Here is a 21387-nt window from a genome sequence, read left to right as displayed (position 1 = left end):
TGCATTTAGTTAAAAGGCTGTGTTTTCATTTTCTAGGACAGCCGGGCCTTCATCATTTGTGGGTATACATGGTCTGAGGAAGTTCTAAACTTGTTCGCAGAGTACGAAGAAAATCACAGATTTTTGCGTATGCAGTGTTAGTAAATGAGGCCCATTGTCTGCATTAGCATCCAAGTCAACAATGCATGCATTTGATCTCTCGACAGCTCCAGACGAGCTGGAATTCTTTATAGGCTCTGCCATTTCTGTCTTCTGTCGGACATTTTAAGTCCATAAATAAAAGATTAGTGGGTTAAAGAGTGACGAAACCTCAGTTTCAGCTGCAGTTGAGCATTTGACCGCAAGTTACATGCAATGCAGTCCTCTCTCTCATGCAAGAACATCTCTTTCACACTTGAGTCAGTGTACCTGTTACTCTAGACGTGAGAGCAACCTTCGTGATTGTGCACTTGCACTCCCGCAACTGTCATAGATTGAATTATTATCCTGGATCTCCACATTTTTCAGATCCTCTCCTAAATTCAATGGATAATTTTGGGCTTTGCCACATGTCCCACCACAAAATTTGAACTATTGGTTCAATAGTTTCTGTTTAATCATACAAAATAAAAAATAAACACTGATTATCCTTGGTGGAGGTTATCTATGGTTATAGTTTTCTGAAAAAAAATGTCCCCCTTGCAATTTTTAAAAGCCCCCTCATCATCACTTCATCCTTGCACTAGACCTGATGATGTTGCAGGCTCTTCTGCAATCCTGGATGGAATGGAACCATTGTGCTCATATTGGTTTTAAAGTTTTAAAATTAATGTAGGGCATTTGAGGTAAATGTTTTGATATTTTATTGCAGGTACTAAATACCACCCCACCTGTAACTTGAGAGCCGCACAGAGTTTGGGAACTTTAGATTGTATCTGTACATCAATCACAAAAGCACTTCCCTGTATTAAGCATCTCTGTGTAACTTTGCCACTGATCTCATTTATATACAGATTGTACAGTTTATACAGATGTATAACTTGTTTATTGCAAGATTTGAGTTGGCTAGTGTCTGTGTATGTAAAAAGCAAGGAGCGAGTGTTGCAGCAGATATGTCATGCTGTCCTCTTGCAGTTATCACCTTGAAGAGCTGGACCTGTCCTCCTGTCTACTGACTCAAGACATGCTTCAGATGCTGTGGCCTGCCTTCAGACACACCCATAATCTCAAGTGAGACAAACACTTTACTTTACTCATAGAATGATGAAGGAGAATCTCATATGCTGAACATTGCACATGTACTGCCTCTGCTCCAATTTTAAGAAATGTAATGTTTCAATATCCCATCAAATTTCCATTGTTACACCATAACCAAGTAAATACTCTAGGATCAGAATCTAAAATTGCAAACTGTTGATATTCACACTTGAATGGGACCTGCTACTGAGTGAATAGTTGTGAGCAGATGCAGCAAATCTGATTTTAACATCTTAACATGACCCATCTTGACTTAGTCATAGAGACTGTAAACACTACTGTCAAGTTTAAAATGGTGTGATCCATGCTTTGCCTTATTTTTGAAAGCCATGGAGTACATCATGGGTATAAGAATGATTGTTTTCGTAACAATGGTTAAGGAGTTCTTTTGGTGGCTTACATTAAGGTACATAGTGTAGGATTTCCTGAAAAAAAAATGTACTAAAATGTTTGTTCTTACGTTGTGCATGTGAGAAATTGTATTAATTTAATAGCTTATAGCCTATACCATATTTTGAGTTTTGCTAAATGTTGCAATGACCCGCTCCCGATGTAAATATAATGCATTTAACTATAAAGGGGCATTCTAGGTTAAAGAATCTATCCGCCTTCAGGCTCGCTCTTTTCCTCTCTCTCTCTCTCTCTCTCTCTCTCTCTCTCTCTTCCTCTCTCTCCCACACACACAAAAACCGTGTGATCAGTGTATATACTAAGTCTGAGTAAAACAGACTTTGTAAACTAAGTAAAGTAATTCAGAAACGGAGGACATGTAAAAAAAAAAAAAAAATGGTGGATTCTTGTTTAGAATATTGGGATGTTGTTGCTGCAACCAGATTCAATGACCTTTTCAGATATTTTCAGAAAGTTTAGTTTTAAGCACTTCTCCAGCAGACTTGCGTGCAGCAGCAAGCACTGGCCTTCTTTTCAGTTCTTAAACATTGTGGCAAACAGCTCCCCTGCCCACGTCACGTGACTCAAGTTCCCGTCTGCGAAAACAATACTTTTGATAACTTTTCTAGCGAGAAATGTGCTCTTTACATTTCATTTCATTTAGCTGAAGCTTTTATCCAAAGCGACTTACAATAAGGGACACCAACCATGAGGGTACAAACCCAGAACAGCAAGAATCAAAGTACAATTTGCTTCAAGAAAGCCAAACTACAAAGTGCTATCTGTAAGTGCCATATAAGTGCTACTAAATATAAATATAATGTATTTTTGTAATTTTATATATATATATATATATATATATATATATATATATATATATATATATATATATATATATGTATATATATATATATATATATGTGTAGTCGAGAGAGTTGTGTCTTAAGCCTGCAGAGGAAGATGTGTAGACTGTCTACTGTCCTGATGCCAATGGGGAGCTCGTTCCACCACATAGGAGCCAATACATCAAAGAGTTGTGATTTTGTTTAGTGGCTAGCTTGCAATGAGGAAGCAGCAAGCCGAATAGCAGATGCAGAGCGGAGTTGATGTGCTAGGATGTAAGGTTTGACCATGTCTTCGATGTAGACTGGGCCCGATCCGTTCGCAGCACGGTACGCAGGAACTATTGTTTCAAAACGGATGCGGGCTGCCACTGGAGGGAGTGGATAGTGAAGGAGTGTGAGTAAACTTAGGCTGAAGACCAGTCGAGTTAAAGACCAGTCGCGCTGCCGCAATCTGTATGACATGCAGAGGTTGGATGGCGCTTATAGGTAGACCAGCCAGGAGGGAGTTACAATAATCTTAGCGTGAGATGACCAGAGCCTGGACCAGAACCTGCGCCGCCTTCTGAGTGAGAAGGGGACATATTCTCCTGATATTGTGCAGCATGTGTCTACAGGAACGTGTTGTTGCAGTAATGTTGGCAGTAAAGGAGAGTTGACTGTCGAGTGTCACACCCGGGCAGTCTGGGTGGGGGCTAACACGGAGTTGTCAGAGGTGATAGTCAGATAATGGATGGGAGAGCCTCTCCCTGGAATGAAAAGTAGTTCAGTCTTGTCAAGGTTGATTTTCAGGTGGTGTGCAGACATCGACTGAGAGATGTCAGTCAGACAGGCAGAGATTCGTGCCACTACCTGTGTTTCAGATTGGGGAAAAGAGAGGATAAGTTGTGTGTCATCAGCATAGCTGTTGTAGGAAAAGTCATGTGAGTGAATGACAGAGCCGAGAGAGTTAGTGTACAGAAAGAAGAGGAGGGGACCCAGGACGGAACCTTGAGTGACCCCAGTAGTGAGAGGACAAGGTTCAGACAGAGATTCTCTCCAAGTTACCTGGTAAGTGCGGTGGTTGAAGTAGGATGAGGACAGAGGAAAGAGAGGCTGCTCTAGCAGTGTGAAGTTTCTCAGAGACAGCAAGGAGGGCAGTCTCAGTTGAGTTGCCTGCCTTGAAGCCAGACTGGTGAGGATCAAGAAGGTTGTTATGGTGAAGATAGTAGGGGGGTTGATTAAAGATAGCTCGCTGGAGAGGATGGAAAGAAAGATAAGAAGAGAGACGGGTCTGTAGTTGTTTACTTCGGTCCGGTTGAGGGTGGGTTTCTTCTGGAGAGGGTTTACTCTTGCCTCTTTTGGGTGTTTAGGTAAACAGCCAATTGACAAGGAAGTGTTGGTAAGATTGGTGTGAAAAGAAAGGTCGGGAGCAATAGACTGGAGAATTTGAAATGGGATGGGGTCAAGGGGGCAGGTGGTTGTGCGGGCGGAGGTTACCAAGGTAAGAACTTGATTGGGAGACGGGGGTGAAAGAGGAAAGGGAAGGGGAGAGGAGCACATGTTATCTATCTTTTTTGTGAAATAATTGACAAAGTGGCTTGGTAGAAGGGTGGAAGGAGGAGGGGGACTGGGGGGTCAAGGAGGCTGAAAAACTTTTTGGGGTTTGAAAATGAGGATTGAATTCTAGTTTGGTAAAAAGAGCTTTTGGCTGCAGATATACAGGCAGAAAAAAGAGGAGAGAAGAGATTGATAAGTGAGCAGGTCAACAGGGTTTTTAGATTATCGCCATTTCCTTTCTGAAGCTCGCAGAGTGGCTCTGTCGGCGTGCACAGAGATAGAGAGCCACGGAACTGGGGATGACTTGCAGAGCTGTAAGAGGACAGAGAGAATCAAGAGAGGAGGACAGTAGTAGACAAGAAAGGAGCATGTCTGTGGCAGAGTTAGGATGCATGAGTGAGAAAGAATCAGATGAAGAGAGGGCTGATAAAACACAGAAGGCCAGAGAGGAGCGAGAGAGGGAGTGAATGTTGCGACGGACAGGTACCGTTGATGTGGGAGAGAGTAAGAGATAAAGAAGTGGTCAGATACATGAAGTGGGGTTACAGTGAGGTTAGATGTAGAGCAGTTTCTGGTGAAAATATAGTCAAGATGGTTATCAGCTTTGTGAGAAGGAGGGGAAGGACTGAGTGAGAGAGCAAAGGAAGACAGTAAAAGTAATAGGTCAGACGACTTCTCTGTCTGGATGTTAAAGTCACCCAGGTGGAAAAGTGGAGGGCCTTTTCTGGGATGTTAGATAGGAGGTCGTCTGATTCTTTCGCGAAATCTCCAGTAGAGAACAACAATGGTTAATTGTACCGGATAAGTACTGTTACAACATGAAATTCAAATGACAGTGGGGTAAAATGTGATAGCGGTTAGAGAATAAACTCCATCAGGGGGATGATGATTAAACCTGTTCCACCACCCCTACCAGTTGGTCTGGGTGTGTGGGTGAAAGGGAAGGCAGATGAGAGAGCAACAGGTAAGACAAAACAGTACAAACTAGCAGATACAATAGTATTCTAGCAGAGAAGCTTATTTAAAGAATATACTTAGCCTAAACCCAAGTAGTCCGGTAGTATGAAACCCAAGAAGTCCAATGCACACTAAAGTTTTGCCTTTTTGGAACTGGGTTATATACCTAACTCAGCTCTGCTGACCAATTGTTTGCGTCCACAAATCACTTTAGAAGTCTCAGGAGTAAACAATGTCTTCTTCAGACGTAATAAAACAACAAAAAAAATACACAACATGTCTCCATACTACTCGTGTGGTGTCATCGAAGTGTCCGCAAGCCCCGACATTCATATTTGAGTCAAAATTAGGACATTTACACCATGTGATTTTAATCTAAAAACACCTCTGATTGCCTCCTCTGCATTCACAACAAATCTGGCTACAAGACACCTTCCTGCATAGTTGTGTGGAAGTGTAGATGTGTTTGTGTGTCATTTTTTCTAAATCATTGCTTTGTTCCAGCTAAAGCCGCTCCCTCTCTTCCTTCACTCTGTAACTAGCTCGACCACTGATGTCACTGTCTTTCTCTCTCACTCACACATTCTCTCTGTTGCACAGGTTTTGAAATGCTTTTTGATTGGTTAGATGACTCATGGTCTTCTAGCATGTGAATGCTGTGTGTTGTGACTGCCTGTCTCTGTCCTCAGTCTGCAGTTTAACAGCCTTGGTCCTGAATCCTGCATCGTCTTGAGAGATCTGCTACGAGATCCGAAGAGCTCAATTAGATCTCTACAGTAAGAGTACAAATTAATTAATGTCTTTATCTCTTTTAGAATATAGGTGTGCAAAGGAAAGTCTTTACTGTGCCTCTATTTTATTTTTTATGTGGAAAATTCCTATTTCATTTAATTATGCAAAGTAACAAAACTTTTGTGGATCCCATGCAATATGGCCTGAGTATTCCACCAGGGTGCAATAAAAGGTGTACAGGCTCCTAGTTCAGAAAACGCTTTAGTTTCCTTGTTCTGTCAACTGCTGCACCTGCTGCTGCCGCTTTGACTCTTCTGCCGGATTCAGCTCCTGCCCCTCCTTGCTAGAAAGCCCAGTCTGCTCTGAGTGGCGACCAAGTTCTGTCTCTTGTGATTCGTCAACTTATCTAGCGGAAACAAAATAATCAATCTTTAAATGGTTTTATATATAGCCAATATGGATGGAACAAAATTACATGTCTGTTGGAAATATTAATGTGGTTTAATAATCAAACTTAATATTAAACAATGTTGATATGGCACACTAATTAACAAGAAAAATTTGACTGGTCTGGGCTAATTTGAGCTCGATATTGTGTAGCAGCCAGAAGCAGTGCATCAAAGTATAAAACATGTCACTTCCTGTAGCCAGCAAGTAGCGCTGTGATCATGAGTCAATATTGACATATGTATCTAATCAGGCCAGGACTGTGATCTTGCGCAAGAGGTTTGGCGCTGATTGGACAAGAGGAGTTATACGCAGAGGAGTTATAATATTCCCTCTTTTTTGGTGAATCATCAAAATCCGACGCCACGCTACGATCTGACTGTGTGCACTTTGTCAAAATAAGTGTAATTCATAAAAAATGTCCACTTAATTTAAAATCTGACACTTCCTAGTTTTTTGTTTGTAATGTTACTTATTGCTACCTACTGTTGTTACACACATGTAGTTTGAGGGAGATTGAAGAAAGAATACTGAAGTTACAGCAATTTTGTTTATCATCCCGACTCTTTGACATTTGACGCCATAGCTAACATGGTGTTCAATGAAAATTCAGTTTCCATAAGACTTCTTCATCAACGTCTTAAGGCCCTTCTCACAAAGTTTGCCATGGTTGCGGGGAGGAGTAAATCAAAGTGTCAGAAGTGCAAAAACATTTCCTGTTGCCACCAGGGGGCACTGTGTCATGATTTCTGTTTAGATGTCATCAGGCTGGAAATCAATTGGACCATGTATGACCGAGATACACCCACCTCGTGTGGCGAGTCATCAAAAATTGACGCCACCCCACAGTCTTTAAAACTCAAAGTTTTAAGTCATTTTGATCTCCATCTTGTTTAGATGACACTCACTGAATTTGAAGTTGATCTGATGAAAGCTCTAGGAGGAGTATGTTAAAATACACGTGTAAAATCAGCAAATGGACACTAAATCCAAAATTTGCCAACTTCCTGTTGAGTTAATCAAATTGGTGGCAGGGACTTTTTTCATGTCTGTCTATATAAAAGTATGTACCGAATTTCGCGAAGATTGGTTAAACCAGACACAATTGAGCCGTTGTTGTGCCACTTTGCCACAACCAGTTCCTTTTACTCCAGAATACGTGGATTTTCATGACGCCTGTCAACAGCAATGTTTGGTGAGTTTTCAAGTATGTTCAAGCCGTCAAAAATGCGTTAAATTTTCCTGTCTTGCTTGGGACTGAATAATAATTACAGCAAAAACAATTGGGTCCTTGCACTGTCGTGCTCGGGACCTAATAATAAAGGTGTGACATCACTTGCATGTACACTGTGTTCTTAGAAGAAGACATCACTTGCATGTACGTTGTGTTCTGAGAAGAAGACCAGAAATTACTCAGTCAAATGTTTTATTCAGACTGTGTGACAACCCTCTGCTGGAGTCTGGAGCCTGCATCCTGCTGGAGGCCCTGCCAGAAAACCATTCCCTGACACACCTGTCCCTGATGCATACTGGGCTGGGGGACCAGGGGGCCCTGGAGCTAGCTGAGAGACTCCAGGAGCATAAGGTGCTCCAGGAGCTAAATGTTGCCTATAACAACATTGGAGACAATGCTGCGCTGGCTCTGGCGGATGCCTGCAGGGAACACCCCAGCATTCACACTTTACAGTGAGCAGCTCTTCACTCCATCCACAGCTGTATATATTCATGTTATTTCATTCAGACAAACTCATGGTCTCTTGCTCTTAATGTCAATGTCACCACATTTTGACATTGCCCTTTTCATACACATAATACATAACACGGTTCTCTTCATCTTTCTGATAAGGCAATGCTTTGCTCCTGCAGAGGACAATTTTGGGACATAAAAATCATTGAAATAAAGAAAATACTATTTTCATTGCAATACCAATATATAACTTAACTAAAGGCAGTTGTAGCCGATCTCAATGTCTAGAGATGAAGTCTTGATATGTAGTGCAAAAACTAAAATATGTAATCCAAAACCTATGTACTGCTGGCTCATATTTGGTCAATTCACAGCAGGGTAGATGGTAGAATGATATGTCTACACACATCACTGAATATGTATACATCCCTTTAATTCTGCCAGGTCTTTCTGGACAAAGTGTGCATGTTCTCCCTGTCTTCATATTTTTTTTCTGGGTAGAACAGCTTCCTCCCGTATCCATGCATGGATGGATGGATGGATGGATGGATAATTGTCATGACCTAGCAGTTAAATGTAGATCTGAGTGTATAACTGCCTTTCCTACCAATATGGCTGGATAAGTTAGATAAGCAGAAGAGAAATCTTAAATTTGGATATATTTTCGATAAACATTTTATTAATACATGTATTTTGTACATTTTAAGAGTTTGTGTGTATATGCAGCTTACATAAAACTTTACTATAACATACAGTGGTGGCCAAAATTATTAGAACACCTTTAGGATCTGACAAAATTTAAAAAATTTTGCCTCCAAAACATGATTTAATTTCATAATGTTCATGAAACATGCAGATGGTTGCTCTGAGCACAAACAAATAACAGATGAAGTGAGTCCAACTGTTTTTATCCTCTTTTAACTTTAACTCTGGTATGTCCAACTTTTGCAGCAGTTACAGCAGCACATCTCTTTGGCATAGTGACAATATATTTTCTGAAAACTTAAACACTAATTTTATCCCATGCCTTCTGCAACTCAGGCTCTCATTTGAATGTACAATAGATCTGTCCCGTTAATTTTCCAACTCGCCCCAAATTTGTTCGATGGGGTTCAGGTCCAAACTTTGAGGGGGCCAGTCCTTCATTTTCAATGTTCCAGCAGATTCCTTCTGTCGCAGGTAGTTCCGGCAATAGTTAGAAGAATGTTTAAAGTCATTGTCCTCTTTGAAAATAAATCCAGGCCCAAGACGACTCCCAGATGGTACACCGTGCCTCACCAGAATGTTGTGGTATACTTTCTTATCCATTGTGCCATCAATTTTCACTAAGTCACCTGTTCCTGAGGCTGAAATGGCACCCCACACCATAATACTACCCCCTCCGTGTTTAACTCCTGGCAAGAGACACTCATTTTTATATCTTTCCCCCACCCTCCGTCGAACATACACTCTTCGCTTGTTGCCAAACTGTTCAAACTTGGACTCATCAGTCCACAACACTTTATACCAATCTTTCTTTGTCCATTTCTTGTGTTCTTTTGCAAATTTCAGGCGTTTCACAGTATTTTTCTCTCTCAGTAATGGTTCCAACAAGTCCTTCCTCTCCCAGTTTCCATAGATCTTGAAGACACTGTTGCACCATCAGTCATTGTGGTGTTGATCTCATCACTCAGTTCTCGTGAGGTCTTTCTCGATTCTTAAGACTGAGAATTCTGAGATGCTTCAGTTGTCTGTCAGAAAGGTTATTTTTTCTCTACCTCTCCCCTTCTGGTTCTGGTGTGAATTGGTGGCATCATGGCGGTCTAAACATTGACAGTGAAATAGGCCTAGCTTGTTTTTTGTAAGGAAAATTACCTAAATCTCCTTATGATGGCTCTATTCTATGGTTTATAGAGCATAATTGATGACTTTGTAAATATTTAATTTGTTTAATGGGTATTTTAATGGCCAAATTAACAAAAACAACTTAAAACCTCTAGTGTTCTAATAATTTTGGCCACCTATGTATATATATATTAAACATTTTCTGAACATAGTTAGGAGCAGGGCCTCCATAAGCCTTGAACGTCACCCATAGTATTTTAAAATCAGTTAGCTATGCCAATCAACACAAAATCACATTTGATTATAAATAATCATTTTATTGTTTAAAAGATCCAGTTTATGTAAAACACACACATGCAGCCTACAAAGTTCACGGTTGCATATTTGCCGTCAAACAAGTAATACTAGTCTTTGTCTTTGTGTAGTGTCTATCTGAACTCCCTCAGTGATGCGGGAAAGCAGTCCTTGTATGTCAGAGGTGTTCCAAGTCACAGCGGAAGTGACCGGAAAGTCAAGGTCCTAGCTTCAGTCACTGAAGGCTCAGATATTTCCGAGGACTGGCACCCCATCCTCAGTGTGATACGAAAGAACATCTCATCCTGGGACCGCCAACGTGTCAAGCAGCAGCTCCAGGTACTCACTAGAATTTAGTTACATATAGTACTGAAGTTGCAGGTTGCAGCTGAACACCCCTCACCTCAGCCTCCCCTTCCAAGGAGAGGTAAGACTGAGAGGATTGTCTGTTTTATCTTTGTAAAAGGCAGTCTTGATGATCACTTCAACGCTTTACAGTACAGTTTTATTTTCATTCACCCATTCCTCAACACATTCATACAGTGCATCTATGTGCAGCACTTTTTTTATGAAAATGGGCAATTTGGTTTTAAGTATCCTGCCAAAGGACACTTAGGTATGCAAATGTTTTTTACTGTTTCAAATGTTGTTTATTTAATAAACCAAAGATTTGAGAATTGTTTGAGAATTGTTACAATCCTACCCCCATCACCTAACCCCAGCAATTCATTATTGAGAAGTGTGACATTTCTTCTTCAGTTTTTGACAGACCCACCTTTTTTAGCCTTCAGGGAAAGTGTTGCTGATCCTCTCACATGATATACAATCAAAAATGTGAAGTGACAAGACAGGACAGACATGTTCATTCTTTCAATGGGCACATCAACAACAATATGTCTCATGTGTTATTAGACTTTGGTGATTGATTAAAGCAGCAATATTTAAAACAACACCACCATTCCATTTATATAAAATCCTGATAGGACAAGCTAGAGCTCACTTCTCTCAATAAACAAGAGTCGGATAGAAGGATCTGATTCCATACCAAACCATTTTGTCATTCTGTGTGTCACAGGACAGGTCAACTCGGTTGGCACATTTTTGGCAGCTGTATTCAGATGTGGTAATTCATTCATAACAGGTGACAGGGTCAAATACTGTAGAACTTGTGTACCACAAATAATAACATCATCAAATTGACACCTTTAAAGAGTGCTGAGTGCTCATTTTTAACGTCAAAAAGGCTAATGAGATGATAATCAACCCCAGACAGGTGGCAGACCATAACCGGGTCATAATCACTGACACTGTTATCATGCAGTTGAGCACTTTAAATATCTGGGCATAAAGCTGGACTGCAATTTGAAATGGATTGGCCATGTAGACTTCCTGTGTTGAGTTAGCTCAAAGGCTGCACTCATTATGGAGACTTTGAATGTTTGGTGTGAGCACTGATGTCATGTCGATATATTTCACTGCTGTGCTAGAAAGCATAATTAGATCTAGAATGGCAGCATGGTTCAGCACTCTCACTGTCCAGCTAAAATTGAGAACATGGTAAAAATGACTATGAAGGCAATGGGCATAAAGAACAATCCTTTTCTTCAGACCATCTACAAAGGTTCTGTGGACGGACAAGCACTGAGGATCCTTATTGCCCGTCACACATTATGTTCTCGAAATTTGACCGGTTACCTTCAGGCAGAAGTTACAAAGCCCATAAGTGTAAGACCAAATGCCTCAAGCGCTCATTCATCCCAGCATCCATCACACTACTCGATAACGAAACATGTTTACTCAGCCATGTATCTCAATAACCTTTGAACTTTGTCTGGCACATTGTACACTCGGGTTTTAGTGCCAGTTTTGATTTTCAACTTTTATGCATAATATCCATTTAGTGTTTTATATTTTTTTTATACGTTTTTTTAGGGCAGGTGCAATTTTCAACTCACGTGAATTCTGCATTATTATTTTTGGTCTTACACGATATGTCCTTGTGTACTGTTTTTTGTTGTTTGTTGTACAACGTACTGTTCCTCAGCTGCGGTAGCACTAGAAACATTTTCCCATGGGGTCAATACAATATATTGGAATTGATTCAATGATCAATATGAGGTGGTCATCCGGTCTCTCTCTGTGCAGGTCTTCCTCAGGGATCTTGAGTGGGGGCGTCAGCAGCAGCAGAGCTTCTGGAAGAGGTTACATTTCCGTAGGGTGGAGAACGGGGTCCGACAGACCCTGCAAATGCTAGAGAAGGACACCCTACATAAATCCACTGGATACAACAAATAATCAGTAAAAAAACAAATAGAGGTGAAAGGGAAATACAAATCCTCAGCAGCATTGTACATTTAAACCTATGTACAAACTGACCGCAAGCCCCGGCATTCATATTTTACTGGACCTGTGTCATTAACACCATGTTTTAATCCTAGAAGTCGGGAGTGGTGATGCTAGCAAATGTAGCGATGCGAACGTGCCATGGGGTGAGAGCTTGTGTGCAATGTGTGTGTGTTTTCCAGTAGATGGGTGCAAATGTGACCACGGCTCCAAAGGAAGATATCGGAGTACATATAGGCAAAAAAACTGTAAATTTCACAGTTTCAGTCGAATTTGAATGTCAGGGCTTTGATGACACCACACGAGCAGTATGGAGGCATGTTTTTTTTGTTGTTTTTTTAAGTTTGAAAAATTCATCACCAGTTACTTCAATCGTATTGTATTTGGCTTCAACACTGTTTATTCCTGAGACCCCTAAAGTGTTATTTGGACTCAAACACCCCACACTCCATTGGTTTAGAGTAGATAATGAGTGAATTTAAATTTTATGGCGAACTATCACTTTAAATAAAATTTTATTTGTAAAGCGCCAAATCATAACATCACATTATCTCAAGGCACCTCACATGGTTAGGTTCTGACCTTTTTTAATGAGTTTGGTTAATCATGAAACATGAATAAATATTAAGAGGTGATGTATTTTCCCAGGAAGACAAACACAGACATGATCCGCCCTACTCTGCCTATGATTGGCTTACTCTGATATACTTTTCCTAACTAACCAATCACCACTCATACCAATCATACCTAAACCAACAAACCCAACCAGCAAAAGCAACAAGCACTGTGATGCTTTTGTTGTCCTAGGGGGGAAAAAAAGGTTTGCAGGACACTATTGAATTCAATTTTATTTTTATAGTGCCAAATCATAATATACATTATCTCAAGGCACTTTAGAACACACTACTGATTGATGTGCGCCAGAGGCGATCTAGAAATGGGTATATGCTATGCTGATTGAAAAATAAGTGGCTATATTACATATATACCTATGTATAGCCTGCACTCCACCACTGGTTATTTGTCATCCAGGCTTTGAAGTCCTTAAGACATTCCTGAAGTTGAACTAGGTGATTAGATTCATCATGCGTCATAGATAAGTACATCTGGGTGTCATCTGTGTAGCAATTTAAGTGTTGCTTTCTAATAATATACCTAAAGGAAGTATATACAAATTGAAAGGCAGGCCCAAAAATGTAATCTGTAACGTATTTTTCATTACATTAACTAATCTGAGTAACGTATCCTGAGTACTTGGATTACTTCCACATTGAATTACATTTTAAAAGTGTAGGAATGCGGTGTTGTTATAGTCAGTGGAGCAGCAGCAGTTCAAGCTCTCGCACTCTGCGGATGCGGCGGGCCAGCTGGATGTCCTTGAGCATGATGGTAACCCTCTTGGCGTGGATGGCGCACAGGTTGGTGTCCTCAAACAGGCCGACCAGGTAAGCCTGGTTGGCCTCCTGCAGAGCCATGACAGCTGAGCTCTTGAAGCGAAGGTCGGTCTTGAAATCCTGAGCGATTTCTCTCACCAGGCGCTGGAAGGGCAGCTTGCGGATCAGCAGCTCCGTAGATTTCTGGTAGCAACGGATCTCTCTCAGAGCCACGGTACCGGGCCTGTAGCGGTACCAGGCTGGTAGCCGTGAGGCTTCTTCACGCCGCCGCCGGCCGGGGTGCTCTCGAGAGCAGCCTTGGTGGCTAGCTGCTTCCTGGGGGCTTTGCCGCCAGTGGATTTACTAGCGGCAGTTGCGGTTTTTACATTGAATTATTTAGAGAGTGAATAAACTTGTGAAACAGGGAAGTACCTTCACGTAATCCATTGATTTCAACAATGTAACTGTATTCTGAATACCATCTATTTAAATTAAGTGTAATGGAATACAGTCACTCATAATTTGTATTCTAAATACGTAACGCCAGTACATGTATTCCGTTACTCCCCAACACTGTTGAAAAGTATCAGTCCAAGGACAGAGCCTTGTGGAACTCAATGACAAACATTTTTTGTGGATAGAGTAGTCATTGTTAACATGAGAAAAATTGTAGTATGATGCAAGTTTGATGGTCTCAAATGTGGAACTAAGATCCGACAGAACTACTTTAGAGACAGTCCATTATCTGAGGCCATGAATATGTCATTAGTAAATTTTAACAGTCCTGTGATGGATTCTAAATCATAATTGAAAGTCCTCAAACAAACCACAATTGTGCAAGCACTTGCATAACTGTTAGAAACAGATTTCAGATGAAACCTTCATCTGAAAATGAAGGGAAGGTTCGATATGGGTCTATAATTAACTAAACATCTGGGTCAAGATTGGGCTTTTTAAGCAAAGGTTGAATTATCGCTGTCTGAAATGCTTGAGGTACGTAGTCAGTTAAATATATTAAAGGTTTTAAAAAAAAGTTAATCTTGTTAACATAATGAATCTCAAGATTGGCTATGACCCACAGAGATGGAATCCCTGGAACCCCACCAGTCAGGTAGAAACACCTTGGATTAGAGGTGAACATAGAAAAGTAACAGCAAGTTTTTACCATTTATACATATATAACTCCTGAAGAGTTGGATGAGTGGGAATCTTCAAGGATTCAGTAGAAGTCATAATTCTTACAAGGCAACAAGAACCACACATTATGTTATGTTAAGTTATGATTATGCTACAGTAGTCTGTAGGAATATTCAGCTGACTGTATGAATATGAAATGTGCATTAACAAATAAATATTTTCAATCAATTAATCAAATTGTATGTGTATGTACATATTCAACAAAAACTCACAATTTGTCTTATTGGGCTTAACAAGGTGCAATATCCTCTGCCCTTACATGTGAGGGATCCCTCTTCCAGGATGGACAAAAGAGCCAGCTGCAAGTATGATTTGTTACTACCACCTCTAAAACAGCAGAAATTAAGAAAAATGTAAGAAACTGAACATGACAATAGAGAATCAAACACAAATTTCTTGTGGTCTGTCATCTCAGAGGAAACTGAAAGTGGTTTATTGACATCACATCTCATTAAATAACTAAGGATGTTGTTATCCAGTCTCTCCCACATCCTGAAGAATGGCACCATACATGAGGTCTTCCTTCTGTAGACATCAGTCATTGTGATCGCTGGATGAGGTCCAGTTGTTCCACTTCATTAAAGCTTCAGTCCCTCAGCCTCTGGTAGATTGATGGATAATAAAAAATAAAAACATACAAAAGCATGTGAGCAGAAGTATAGAGAATCAAACATAAATAAGGAGAAATAGAAGAAGAATGGATGAATAAGTTAACAACAAGCAGACAATCACACATAAATTCTGATTAAAGTAGAAATACGGACTGTTGAAAGAGGAGCCCAGGAGAAATCATGAATCTAATGTATTTAACGGTCTGGTTTTCCTACAAAGTCAGCATAATCTGACAGCTTCACTACACATCTACTTAGAATTACACAAAGCTTTTTACCTGTTTAAGTTTACCTGTTTAAATAAGTAACAGTAATGACAATACACTGAAGGTTAATGCTACTGTTTTTAATCACATATAACAAGTTACCTAAGCATTATGTCAAGCTGAACCATCAGGTCAAGCTCATGGACTTTTAGTAACTCACATTAATGCAGCTCACATCATTTATGTGGCGAAAACAAAACAAACATTGTCATCTTAATATTGATTAAATTTACCTTTTTAACCAGCATAACTGTCAATCGATCAATCAAATTTAATTTTTATAGTACATAGTAAAAGATGGGGACATTTCACCATGTTGGGGCAAAATTCTGGGAAACTGAAACTCAGCGGGGCAATCAAAAGTATGGGATGCTAATTTGATCATTTATATAAGATAAAATGTTAAGAAAACAAGATTTTACCCACCAAAACAAACAGGATATCAGCTCCTCTGTGTATGTTGTTACCAAAGAACAAGCCAGCCTTAATCCCAGTACATTAAACCTAGCAGTAAACGTGTAAAAATCTTCTCCAGTGACTAATCACAACAGAATCAGAGTAAATGTCAGAGAACTGAGTGAACAGGTAAGCCGTTTAGCATAAGTTACAACGGTGGCTTACCCCGACAAGAAGGTAAGGTTCGTAATAATAATAATTGTTATGAGGAACTTTTGCACAGTTGAACCCAGGTACAAAAACAGACATGGAGACATGAGTAAGTGAAAGGTATTTATTGCCAGGCTGCAGTTTAGGGAGAACATGTATACTGAGTATATGTGGAGGCTTGATGACAGATGAGGTGCAGCTGGTGAGGCTCTGCTCTGACTTATATTTTATATAGATAAAAATAACAGCCATAGACATATGATAAAAGCTTTTTTATAAAGATGTGTCTTAAGATTGAGAGATAAAACAGGTAAACGATTCTGTCATCTCTTCTGGCAGATATTTCCGTGTAGGGGCCGTCTTTTGGTTTTCATCCTGATTTTGGAATGGCCAGAAGATCTCAGGCTACGTCCTGGCTTGTTGGGAGATAAAAGGTTAAAATATAGGGAGGGCCCAGCCAATGTCTGGCTTTCAAAAGTAATTAAAAGAATATTATGATCAATCCTAAAGCAAACGAATGCCAGTGCAATGATGCAAAACAGGGGTTGTATTGTGTCAAGCGGCAGCATTCTGGACTAACTGTAGACAGTGGATTGATTTCTGAGTAAGACCACCATAAAGGAAGTTACAGTACTCGATGCGAGAAGAAATAGCGGCGTGAATGATTTTTCTAGGTCTGTTTGAGAGATAAAAGACATGGACCAATGGCGGCGTCTGCTGCAACAGCATCGCGAATCAGGAGGTCAAAAGTTCAGGAGAACTTCACCCTTAACATAGCCCGAAAAAAAAAGAGTTTAAAGCATAATGTTATTCTATTGCTTGACAAACGTCTTTTTTTATTCACAATTATTTAGTCCGAAGAAGACTGTAGTTTCGTTTGATGTTTTTATTGCTGATACTTTCCCTGTCCTTTTTGTTAAGGAAAAATGGATACTTGATTTTTACATTATTTTTAGTATCAGCACTTGGCCTGTTTGATGGTTCACAGGAAAAGGGAAACTTGAATTTAAATTAAAAAAATGTATTAGCACTATTAGAATAGTCGTTAGTTGCAGCCCTAGTGCATAGGAGTTTGACTATTAATTATACGGCTGCAGCGTGCAGGAGTAGCTGTCTTGACTATAGAGCAGGGGACAGTAGTCGTAAATAAAACCGGCAGATGATCAGATATACAAGTATCAAAGATTTTTTTTTACATGAACTTGTAGGCCATAAGACAATACAAGGTCTAATGTGTGCCCCTTTTCATGTGTGGGTCCAAACTCTGACTGTGTGAGATTTAAGCAATTTATAAGATTTAAAAAGTCTTTAGCCATAGGTTTAGTTTCACATCATATATGCACATTAAAATCCCCATAAATTAAAATGTGGTCATAATCTATTGAAATACCAGAAAAGAATTCGGCAAACTCTTGCATAAAGTCCTTGTTGAATTTTGGGGGACGTTACACTACAGCACACAGCATGGGGGAAAAGGCTTTTAAGTCAAACAGCTGATGCTCGAAACTAGAGCAGGTGACAGTTAACGACTGTCGACACTGAAAGATGGATTGAAATACAGTGGCTACCCCTCCACCTTTACCAGTGGTCCTTGGAGAGATGAAAAACGTACAGTCAGGAGGGAGAAGTTCATAAAAAGCTGTGGACTCACCAATATGAAGCCAGGTCTCGGTTAGGAGCATAAAGTCCAGATCACGGGATGTGAAAAAGTAATTTAGTACAAAAGTTTTGTTGGTTATAGACCTCACATTAATCAGAGCCATGTGTAGAGTTAGATCCATACTGTCCGACAGAAATTAAAGGAAGTGAACTGGGCTGTAGTGAAAATTGGATTTTGTATACTTATGTTAGAATGCACTGTACTAGTGTGCTAAGTATTTACTAAATCTGTTTACCAGTGGTTGGTTGGTTTCTGGGACGACTACGAGCCGTGCCCAGCACAGACAATAGCCACCACCTGGTTACACCCTGACTTTGGTGTAACCTCCAGTTTGGCGGTGAGCCTGTGTGACAGTCCTATACTAGGCTGGGACTCAGTTGCAAAAGGAAGCACGGGAGACAGAAAATAAAGTATAAAATAAAACTTTACTTTAACAGTCCAGAGGTTAACAACAGTCCATTCAGGGAAAAGGCAGAAAATCCAATGTCGTTAATCCAGGCAAAGTCCAAAACCAGGTAGGCAAACACTTGGAAGTAATCGCTGCAGAGCATGCACACACGAAGAAGACAATGACAATCTGGCAGCATGGGTGAGGGGAAACACGGGGTGTAAATAGGGAATGCTTAATGATAAACAAGGTACAGGTGTGTGTTTGTGGAAACCAACAGGAAGTAGAGCTAGACACAAGACACAAGAACCCAGACAACAAAATAAAACAGGAAGTGAATACAAACAGAAATAGACTGAACAGATTGTTACACTGTGTCTGTCTGGAAAGATAGAGAAAAGACTGTAGTGTATTAATTGAACCCCACAGCCCCAAAAGGAGCGGATGTTTTCTGGGGCGGCATTATGCTGCACTCGACAAAGACGTACCCACCTGAAGTTTAAACCATAGAAAAGACGTTTTTGAAATAGTGCGATGAGGCCTATTTCGTTTGGATCAATAACGGAGATTATTTGCTCTGTGTCCTTTGGGAAAAGAGGAGGCTCTGTTCAGATTCAGAATGTGTGCTCTTCATGACTGTTTCGCGATAACAGACTGGGGCATGTTCAAGCAAGCAGCTACACACAACAACAACCACATAGACAATGAGGAGGTTACAGACACTGTTTTCTCTTACATCCGCAAATGCACAGAAACTTGTGACCCACACAAAGACCATCATCACTCGGGCTAACAAGAAGCCATGGCTGACCGGAGCTGTCCATCGGCTGCTGAGGGCCAGAGACAACGCCTTCAGAGCCGGGGATAGAATTGGCCTGAGAACAGCAAGAGCCAGCCTGTCCCATGGCATCAGAAAAGCAAAACAGGACTACTCAAAAAAGATAACCAGACACTTCATGGACAGCAGAGACACGCACAGCTTGTGGCAGGGCATCCAGACCATAACGGATTACAAACCTGCATCACAGACCTGCGACGACAACATCTCTCTGCTCAACGATCTCAACAGCTTCTTTGCACGGTTCGAAGCAACAAATAACACAAGCCCACAGAAAACTCCTGCCCCCCCCCCACGACCAGGCTCTGTGCCTGTCTGTCGAAAGTGTGAAGAGGGAACTCTCCACCATCAACCTCCGGAAAGCAACAGGCCCAGACAACATTCCAGGCCGCGTACTGAGGGAATGTGCAGAGGAGCTTAAGGACATCTTCACGAATATCTTCAACACTTCCCTGAGTCAAGCTGCTGTTCCATCACATTTCAAGACCTCCATCATCATACCTGTGCCAAAGAAACCGGCTCCATCCTGCTTCAATGACTATCGCCCTGTGGCACTGACCCCCATCATTATGAAGTGCTTTGAACGGCTAGTCATGTCTCACATCAAGTCCATCCTCCCCCCCACCTTGGACCCTTTTCAGTTTGCGTACCGGGCGAAACGTTACACAGAGGACGCAATCTGCTCTGCTCTCCACTCAGCCCTCACCCACATGGAAAAAACAGACTCACACGTGAGAATGCTTTTCATAGACTTCAGCTCAGCATTTAACACAATAATCCCACAACAACTCATCTGCAAACTGGACCAGCTGGGGCTCAACACCTCCCTTTGCAATTGGATTCTGGACTTCCTCAGTGAAAGGCAACAAGCAGTCCGAGTCGGCAACTACACCTCGAGCAGCATCACAATCAGCACAAGGGCCCCACAAGGCTGTGTGCTTAGTCCCCTGCTCTTCACCCTGCTGACTCACGACTGCACACCAACCTACAGTACCAATCACATGGTGAAGTTTGCGGATGACACTACTCTGGTGGGTCTCATCACCAAGAACGACGAGACCCACTATAGGGAGGAGGTCAACCTTTTGACCAAGTGGTGCAGGAACAACAACCTCATGCTAAATGTCACCAAAACAAAGGAGATTGTGGTGGATTTCATAAAAAGCCACACTGAGCACCCCCCACTGACCATCAATGGTGCTGCTGTGGAGAGAGTGAGCAGCACCAAATTCCTGGGGGTGCACATCAGTGAGGACCTCTCCTGGGCCACCAATTCGGCATCACTGGCAAAGAAAGCCCAGCAGCGCCTCTACTTCCTCTGGAAGCTCAAGAGAGCTAAAGCTGCCAAACCCATCCTACTCACTTTCTACCGGGGCACTATTGAAACCATCCTCTCCAGCTGCATCACGGTGTGGGGCAGTAGCTGCACCGAATACAGCAGGAAGGCACTACAGCGCATAATAAACACAGCTGCTAAGATCATTGGTTCCCCACTCCCTTCTCTACAAGACACTTACACCACCCGCCTCACCCGCAAAGCCACCTGGATTGCTAGTGACACCAGCCACCCTGCACACAGTCTCTTCAGCCTCCTACCCTCTGGCAGAAGGTACAGGAGCCTCCGGTGCCGCACAACCAGACTCAGTAACAGCTTCATTCACCAAGCGGTCAGGAGGCTGAACTCTCTCTGCTGAAATCCCCCATCCCCCTCCCCCCCCTCCTAAAATCACTCAGGACTATGAAACAAACAATATGTCTTTATCACTTTTATCACTTTAGTACGTCTACACTTTACTTTACATAAAACCTATGCTGCTATACGTACTGTACTTGACTTGAATCTGTTTACTTAGAATTAGGAATGTCTTGTTGTCTTATCTGTTGTGCCCCCTGCACTTTATGTTTCATCGTGGGAGAGTGAGAAACGATATATTGATTTCTTTGTATGTCTGTACATGTAAAGAAATTGACAAATAAAGCTACTATACTATACTATACTATTTCTGATCCCGGAGTCTAGGCGCTATTAGTTTTAAGAGTGTACATAAGACGAAAAACCTTTGGAGTTTTCTTCAAAATCCTTTAAGTTGGCCACCACTGATGTAGTAAAGCAAAATTTAACTGTGGAAGCTCTGATGCTCTAGCAGGGTTCAATGA

The 21387-nt window shown here is 41.2% G+C and overlaps 1 protein-coding gene and 1 pseudogene across 2 annotated transcripts in view; one reads left to right on the top strand and one right to left on the bottom strand.

Annotated features, from left to right (window-relative positions):
• Nucleotides 1–15029, top strand: part of nlrx1 (NLR family member X1) — a 62077-nt gene extending 47048 nt beyond the window's left edge. For both annotated transcript variants that reach the window (XM_061073723.1, XM_061073724.1), the window contains exons 8-12: nt 1114–1209; nt 5654–5740; nt 7578–7829; nt 10080–10287; nt 12094–15029. In XM_061073723.1, coding sequence (XP_060929706.1) covers nt 1114–1209; nt 5654–5740; nt 7578–7829; nt 10080–10287; nt 12094–12243 — 793 coding nt within the window. In that variant the 3' untranslated portion in view covers nt 12244–15029. The remainder of the gene's footprint in view (nt 1–1113; nt 1210–5653; nt 5741–7577; nt 7830–10079; nt 10288–12093) is intronic.
• Nucleotides 13605–15403, bottom strand: LOC133003611 (uncharacterized; annotated as a pseudogene).
• Between the last annotated feature and the right edge of the window lie 5984 nt (nt 15404–21387).

This window comes from Limanda limanda, chromosome 6, assembly GCF_963576545.1.
Source record: "Limanda limanda chromosome 6, fLimLim1.1, whole genome shotgun sequence".
NCBI classification, from domain to species: Eukaryota; Metazoa; Chordata; class Actinopteri; order Pleuronectiformes; family Pleuronectidae; genus Limanda; species Limanda limanda.
This window is presented reverse-complemented; position numbering and strand designations above follow the sequence as displayed.